Here is an 8,268-nt window from a genome sequence, read left to right as displayed (position 1 = left end):
ACGGCTGGCTCTTGTACTTCTTCAGATCGGGCTGAGGGGGCAAGCTGACCTGCCAGCGCGTTCGGTAGCAGGGCCACTCGGGGAGATGTAAAAAGAAAAAATACTCCTTCCAATGCTTGTTGGAAGTAGGCATCTTGTCAAAAAAGACCAGCCCGCCCCACGACTAAAAGAGGAAAGTCCCCATCTCGGACTGCTTGGGATAGTAAAAATAATGGAAGGCGCGCGGGGTCAGGGGAATGTCTTGCAGCCGAAACAAAACTACGACGTCGCACAACAAACGGAAAGAGTTTGGTATGAGTTGCGGAAGGGGAACACAGAAATAGTTACAAACTTCGATGATGAAGGGGTGGATCGGGAATTGGAGACCGGCTATAAATTGGTCTCGGAAAAGATAATTAGTGTCGGTCGACGGGTTATTTGGCCGATCCGACGGGGAGGCTAAGATTATATCATGATCAGAGGAGATATCAAAGACATTCCTAAGGTTCTCAGCGTCGCCCGCATCAAATCTAGTCTCCATGGTACTATACCAGAGACCAGGAGTGGGGTCAGACGGCCAAGAAGAGCTAGCCATTGCCTAAAAACAAGAAAACAGGACTTCGACAGAAATAGAGATGGACGGAAAGCACAACGAGCACGGAAAAGAGACGAGGATCCAAAAGAACTGCAAAAAGATCGAGGAGAGCTTACAAAAAGAGCAGAAAAGGTCGCCACAGAAGAGGACGGAAGTCGTAAGAGCACTGATCGCACAGAAATCGCCAGACACGAACAAAACGCAAAGGTAAAGGGGGAAGGGAGCTCTGCGAGGCTATAAGCCTTCGGCTCGGCCAAGCAGAGCCGTCGGATCTAGGGTGTAAAACCCAAGATGCAGATCCAGCCGTTGAATTTAAACCGCCAGACGTCGCGTATGAGCCTGTTGCTTCGGGCGTGCGGTGACTGCGGCAGCAACGCGTGACATTCCTTCACCGACTCACATTTAATGGGCACGTGCTCGGCCTTAACAGGGGTGATCTGCACGAATTCCGAAGAGATTCTGGTGACGTCAGCATTGACCGCACATGTCCGAGGACACTAAAGGAGAAAGCCCAAGTGCAAATACTTAGAGCACCGATCAGCAACAAGGATCGGTCTCGGGGTTGACCGACACTCTTTGACGAATCGATCGGAGTTCTACCAATATGATGGCCGATCGGCCAACCGATCTCTATGCTTCTTTTTATCCAGTTAGTCGGACTTGCAGCCTCCTTCGATTAGACTTGAGGGGGAGACATGTGATTTGATGATAAGGGCCCACCCCTCAGAGGGTCGTTGCCACGGTGGAAGTCAAAGCCTAGGCAGTCAACGGCCATGTATTGCTGGCCGGTCGGACAACCCACTTGTCCGACCGGGGCGAAGGAGAGCCAGGCTGATATCAACCCAATGTTACCACATCTCGGTCGCATACCGAGCTTCCGACGCTCAGAAAACCATGTGTCGGCGAGGCACACGCCGAGTGGCCAGCTCGCTAGGACTTAAGTCGAACCTCAAAACTGGCGAAACGGGAGCGCAACCGAGCAGTCGCACTCAGATATATCTCGACACAACAACGAAGCTCGGACAGTGGAATGTTGGCCGAGCGGTCACCCCACTCAGCCCAAGGGCCAGACACCCGGACAGCTGAGGGCTGGCCGAGCGGCCATCCCGCTCAGCCCACAAACAGACAAAAGGAGGATCAGTCGATATCCTTGTGGGAACTCGTGCCACCGACAAACGACATGGTTTGCGACATGGTCGGGCAGAAGATCGTACGACGGAAGCTTCCACTGTCATGTCAGAGATATGCTCAGGTCATTGACGTATGGTGTCAAAGAAGTTTTCCTGACATGTCTTTTCAGGGAAAGCTTTGAGAAGCGTACGCACCTCGAAAAGCGTACATGCGCGCTCCCAGTAGCTCTATATAAGGAGCACCAAGCATCAACGGAGGTATACATAATTTCTATTGTAGCTTCATTATTACTCTGCTGCTCCGCTTCCTTACTTACACATCGCCGGAGTCCACGCACGGTCAACAAGAGCGCCACATTCTCCCAGCGTCCATCGCCTCGATTCTCAGACAGGATCATCTAGAATATATAGCAGAAGCATGGTCGACCAATTGGCATGAAAGACACTGTACCTCAAAAAAAAATACTAAGAAAAAGAAGAATCAAAAGCTTCAGAAGAAGCAATTCCAGATAATATAGTAAGAGAAATCAATGAATCAGATGTTAAAAATATTATTCTTGAAGAATCAGGGTTATCTAAAAATAAGGAGATTTCAATAAATTATTTGATATCTCAAGTTATCTAAAAATAAGGAGATTTCAATAAATTATTTGATATCTCATAAAATATGAGATCGAAATAATACAACCATTGATGATGTTTTCCTTTCAATATGCCCCTTGACATCGTGCAAGGTGATGAAGATCTCGAACCACAATTGTTAAAGATTGTAAAGCAATAACTAGCCAAAATGGAAGGCAACTATATAGGCTAAATTAGAATCTATAGAGAAGCATAAAGTTACACGTAGTTTGAACATCTAAAGATGTAATCCCAGTATGATATAAATGAGTGTTTGTACAAAAAAAAAATGAAAATGGTAAAATTGTGAGAAACAAAGTTAGACTTGTTTCCATAAAGACCGAATCGATTATGAGGAAACATATTTACCTATGATGGATGCCACTGCTTTCCGATTCTTGATTAGTTTAGTTGTATCAGAAAAATTGGACACACGACTTATAGATATGATCACCACATATCTATATGATTTACTCGATAGTGATATATACATAAAAATTTCTAAAGAATTCAAACCACTAAAAGCAAATGATAAACCCCCAAAATCATGTTCTTAATAAAGCTACAAAAATCGTTACATGGATTTTAAAAAAAAATCGTTTCTATTTTTGTAATAATAGTAATCGTTACATGGCAATTATACCACACACGTGTTCCTAAAGAATTCAAACCACTAGAATATGCTGTCATGATTGCATAACCTTATGGTAATAAGTATTCACTTATTACCATAAGGTTATACAAATAATACTATTTGTCTATGTGTTTTTACAAAAATGACAAAAGAAGGTTTTATAATCATGACAGTATATGTCAATCATCTAAATCTTATAAGGACTTTGAAGAGTTCAACAACACCTAATTATTTTAAAAAATAAATTTAAGGTGAAAGACTTAGGATTGACAAAATTTTATATTGGATTGTAAATTGAACATTTACAGAAGGAATATGTGTTCATCAGTTCTCATATAAAAAAAATACTAAAATACTTTTATATAAATAATGTACATCTATTGTCTTCATCAATCCATTGTCTTTCATCAATGATTGTTCAATCACTTGACAATAAAAAATATTATTTTCATCCACTCGAAGATGGAGAAAACATTATTGGTCAAGAACTACCATATGTTAGTGTAATTAGTGCATTATTATATTTTGTCAATTGTACTCACCTAGATATTGCATTTTCTATTAATCTTCGAGCAAGATATAGCTCTTCTCCAACCCAAAAACATTAGAAAGGTGTAAAACACATTTTATTACCTTCTTAATACAATAGACATGAGATTATTTTATTCGATAAGATTACATTTATCTTTAGTTGAATATGCAGATGCAGGTTATCTTTCAGATCTATATAAAGTTAGATTATAAATAGGTCATGTGTTTACATGAGGAGACACTGTTATATCATAGAAATAAGCAAAACAAGCTTTAACAATGACATCATCAAATCACAACATTGTCAAATCGCTCTGAAGTCATTGCAATGAATGAAGCAAGTCGAGAATGTATATGGTTGAAGTCCATAATGCTACATATTTAAGAATCATGAGACTAGCAACAACTAAAAGAATGTTATATTAAAGGGAATATAACAAAATATATTTGACCAAAAGTAAACTACACACGAGAACTCTAAAAGAAAGGTGATATTGATGTCCAACAAATTAATTCTAGTGATAATATAGCTTATTTATTCATAAAAGTATTACCGACGCTAACATTCAAAAAATTAGTGCACAAGATAAGGATATATTGAAATCAGGAGAAGTGTCTACTATTATACTCTTTTTCCTTCATTCAAAATTTTCTCACTAGGTTTTATTGATAAATTTTTAACGAAACATCTAAGGGTGTTAGATCATCCAATCATATTATATTATGATGATGTGACAATTAAAAGGAGCTCCCACCTGGGAGGGAGCTCCATCCAATAAACTCTTGGGAGAGGCTCCCTAAATAGGGAGCCGTTCCTCATGATTTTTTTTTTTAAAATTAAATGATTTTAAGTAAACTACATGTTTGTTAAAATAATATTTTTTATAAAGAAAGGGTGAGACAAGTGTTGTTTAACGATTTTTTTATAGTGAAGATATAAATAAGATTTTTTTTTGGACGTAACGTTGATGTGATATTATAGGAATCATAAAAAAAAAAAAAAAAAAAAAAAATCCTCCAAGAGCTTCTATTATTGGAGATACTTTTATAATAACTGATTGATATAATTTAATTATTAATATTCTTTTATTTCTATATCACACTAGTTATCCAATAGATATGGGTGTTAGATAACATTCTCTCCTCTTTTAAAATTATAACATTAAACAATTTTTTAAGGAATTATTCAATTTTAATTCGTTTGTTATCATATTTTTAACTTTTTATACACATACAGTAAAAGGACATAAATTTAGTAAATCATATTTATGTGCAAATTTAGATAATTTTAAAAGTTTTTATGTATATTTTTGTTAGATAAATTAAATAATTTTATATACATAAACAAAAATCTATCAATATTTTTAATAAAAAAAATGATAATCTCAATTAGTTTTATTGATTATCTCTTAAACCACCAATAAATTCAAAATGATAATCGATGATGGTGATCGATTCGGCCCCATCAAAATTTCCTATCAACCACTAATAAATTGAAAAGCGCATATAACAGCCAGCCTCTAAACCCAGTATATTTGATTGTACCCCATTTCAAAAAAAAAAAAAAAAAAATCTTCAATAAAAAAAAAGATGCTCTTTGGATGTTGTGCTCAATAATTAACGAATGGAGACCAATAAATGCTTTCAATCAGACTTCATGACTAAAGGGAAATAATAGACTTCCAATCAGAATTGAACTAACTCGGACATTATTAGCTCATCATAGCTTCGCAATGTTTATCGTCTGTGTTACCAAACAACATATTATAGAAATCGAGATTGTAACTCAGTTCATAGTTGCGGAAAATATGTTTATGAACTACCTTCGCACTTGAATAGTCGATAGCTTGTCTTGTGAGTAATGAGTTCCTACTCGCAAGGGTCGATTTGGAGGAGATGACTCTGTAGCCCTTGGTTCATGTCCTGATTTGAAACTTTCTCCTCATTTTTGCCCCATAGAACCAAGTAAAGCCCAAACACAATGATAATTGATCCAACAACCCTGAAAGCAAGACAAAAGAGCAGTTAAAATCCATCAATACAGTTGCCACAACCATACTCAAGAAGTTATTCACCCTCCCAAGTATAACTGATCGTCGAAGATGAGAACCGACACTATGGCCACAGCCACAATTTGCACTGGCCCGAAGACAGCAGTGAAAAGAGGACCACCTTTGTCTATGCACCATATCAGAAGAGCAATAGCAACGCCCGAGACGACAAGCCCCTTGTTCCCATAAGACAAAGTAGTCGAAACTCAATTCGTGTTTCGACACATAAAAGAAGCAAACTGAGAGGCATATGACACATACTGAATAGAGAATTGTACAGAGCTGTTCTACTGAATGCACTTTCCACTTCTCGCTGTCAGTTTCAGAAATGCATGCTACGACAAGGCATTGCAGAAACCCGAAGAAGCAGATGAAGGCACTAAATGAGAGCTTAGCTGGGTACTTCTTCACCACTGGAACCTGTAAACAATGAGATTTCCTAATTTTGATTGTAGCATATAAAAGTGAAGGAGAGTTGCGTATAATAGATCTAATATCTGAGACCCCGTATTTGTAAGAGCTTCGTGTACAAAGCTACCCCTTTTAGCATACAAACGTGTTGTTGCACTGATTACCTGAAGCACAATCCAGGCAGACCATATAGTGCAACTTCCAAGTATGGAGGCACAACCCAGTGTCCAGTGTAGTATAGAGTTTGAAATTATGGGAGTGGCTAAAACATTTGTCGAAAGAGGGTGAGGCAGCAGGGGATGACCCTTGTATAGAGTGACGACAGTGGCACCTCCTATGCTAGTAACCGTGCCGAGCACCTTTGCTAACCCATATCTCTTTGCGATGTGGACTTGCTCAAGCCTGAAGAGAGATGTTCATGAAGCCACACAAGATCACTGCACACTTGAGCATGGTTTTAGGATTACCCGAGAGCCGCAGCCATGGCAAATGTGAGTGCTGGGCACAAATTCTGGATCGCAACCGCATAAGTTGTGGGCACATAGCATAAGCCGATGAGTAAACATACTTGAGCGATTGTAATCCTTCAAAGAAACAAAAAGTTAAGTATCACAAACAATGAGAAATTGTTGAGATATTGTTTCATTGCTCAAAAAGTCCTAGTGACCAGCATATGTGTAAATGTAGAAATAGATTTGCTTACCCAAACGATGCAAGAAGGAAGAATTGAAACAGCAAAGAAAGAGATAAAGATGGTCGGACTTCCCTAAATGTGAAAAAAAACATAAACTAGTGTTGCACTATGAATACCAATTATGTCAGTGAATTAGTGAACTGAGATGACTTACTTCTCGAGAAAGTATGCAAATGGAGCTAGCAACAAGAAACCGATAACATTCGTATACACTGGAAAGACAAATTGGCCGATGCCCTTGTCGAGTGCAACCTTAGCAGCTATATTGTACCCTGCATAACATAGTTGTAGTAGAAGCACAGCTGCAAGAAGCTTAACCTTCTCTGAGGAAAATGATTCTCCTCCTCTCATTCCCAAGTCTAACAAATGAGAGCATAAACAACAATTTTGTAGAAGCAATTGCACATGTGGTCATGTTCTTGGGTGGACCACTGTCCATGAAAACTAGGCTTAACTATATTTTAGTGACATGAAGTAAAGTTTGTAAGACTTAAATGCAATTTATGAAAAGCATTATTGAAGAAGAGAAAGTAATACAAAAGGTTTACAAAAATTATAGAGATTCATATATAATTGTATTATTAATTATCTCCTCTTTATTTTTATTTTTTTTCAAATAAATCGCCTTTTTAGTTACAGTCATGTCTACATGTCTTATTAATGATAGTGAAGCTATTTTTTTTAAAAAAAATTACAAGTCTCTACTAATTTGATAAAAATATTTTAAATAGTATTTTAATTTCATTTTTAATTCCTTAAAAGTATTGGAGGGTTAGGGGTTTAGTTTTAGAGTTTATATTCCAATTTGATAAAAATTTAATTATTGCTTGCTTATACTATGCTCATATGTTATTCTTCAAATAATTTTTATATTGGTGCTTCTGCTAGGTATTATTATCTCAGCACCCCCGTTAATCCGTCTCAAGGCTAGAGAAGGTAAATCACGGATGACTACTATCCATTAATGCATATGACCAAGTCATGAGGAGGGCATGCTCAGACGCGTCGAGTTTCGATCCTAAGACCTCATATGACAATACCTCATGCCTCAACCATCGCACCGGATTGCCCTGAGGGGATTCAAATAATTCTTCTATTGTAGTAAAAGGTGGAATCCACCATCCTAGCGGCCCCACAAGGTCGGCCCCACGACCATCTGTGAGGAGATAAATCGGGAAGCTGTAGTTGGCTAGTGCGGGGGAGGGCTTTTTCCTCGACTTTATTGAGATTTGAACTCTTGCCCTATTATAACAACTCTACCTTGTACTAGCCAACTCAACCTTATCCCGGGGCCAAATAATTCTTCTATTGCACTTTGTTGTGATGACACTATTTCTCATTTAGAGTATAATCATGTTGCTTATACTAATTTGATTACGTTGAATGTGAAACTATCTTCCATCTAGAGAATGAACGAAAGACTATCTTCTCGGACAATGCTATCTAGCTACACGAGTCACAATGGAAGTCTCGTGGGTTACCTCATCTTTGCATGTGTTACTGTTGTTGAATGAAGTCTCTCGTGATTTATCTATCTATATCTAACCAGGGCACCAACGATACTAGGTCATCTAGAATGAATGTTATCACCTTTTGCCACATATAGATACTCTGAGTCACAA

The 8,268-nt window shown here is 38.1% G+C and overlaps 1 protein-coding gene across 1 annotated transcript; it reads right to left on the bottom strand.

Annotated features, from left to right (window-relative positions):
- Nucleotides 1-5,179: 5,179 nt before the first annotated feature.
- LOC122015994 (auxin-induced protein 5NG4-like) lies at nucleotides 5,180-7,011 on the bottom strand. The gene is made up of 7 exons (XM_042573119.1): nucleotides 6,801-7,011; nucleotides 6,656-6,718; nucleotides 6,420-6,536; nucleotides 6,117-6,354; nucleotides 5,803-5,961; nucleotides 5,566-5,717; nucleotides 5,180-5,492 (listed from the first exon to the last, which is right to left on the bottom strand). The coding sequence occupies exons 1-7, from the start codon at nucleotides 6,995-6,997 to the stop codon at nucleotides 5,360-5,362; spliced, it is 1,059 nt and encodes a 352-aa protein (XP_042429053.1). The 5' UTR covers nucleotides 6,998-7,011; the 3' UTR covers nucleotides 5,180-5,359.
- Between the last annotated feature and the right edge of the window lie 1,257 nt (nucleotides 7,012-8,268).

This window comes from Zingiber officinale, chromosome 8B (assembly GCF_018446385.1).
Source record: "Zingiber officinale cultivar Zhangliang chromosome 8B, Zo_v1.1, whole genome shotgun sequence".
NCBI classification, from domain to species: Eukaryota; Viridiplantae; Streptophyta; class Magnoliopsida; order Zingiberales; family Zingiberaceae; genus Zingiber; species Zingiber officinale.
The sequence above is the reverse complement of the archived record's forward strand: the minus strand, read 5'-3'. Positions and strand labels throughout refer to the sequence as shown.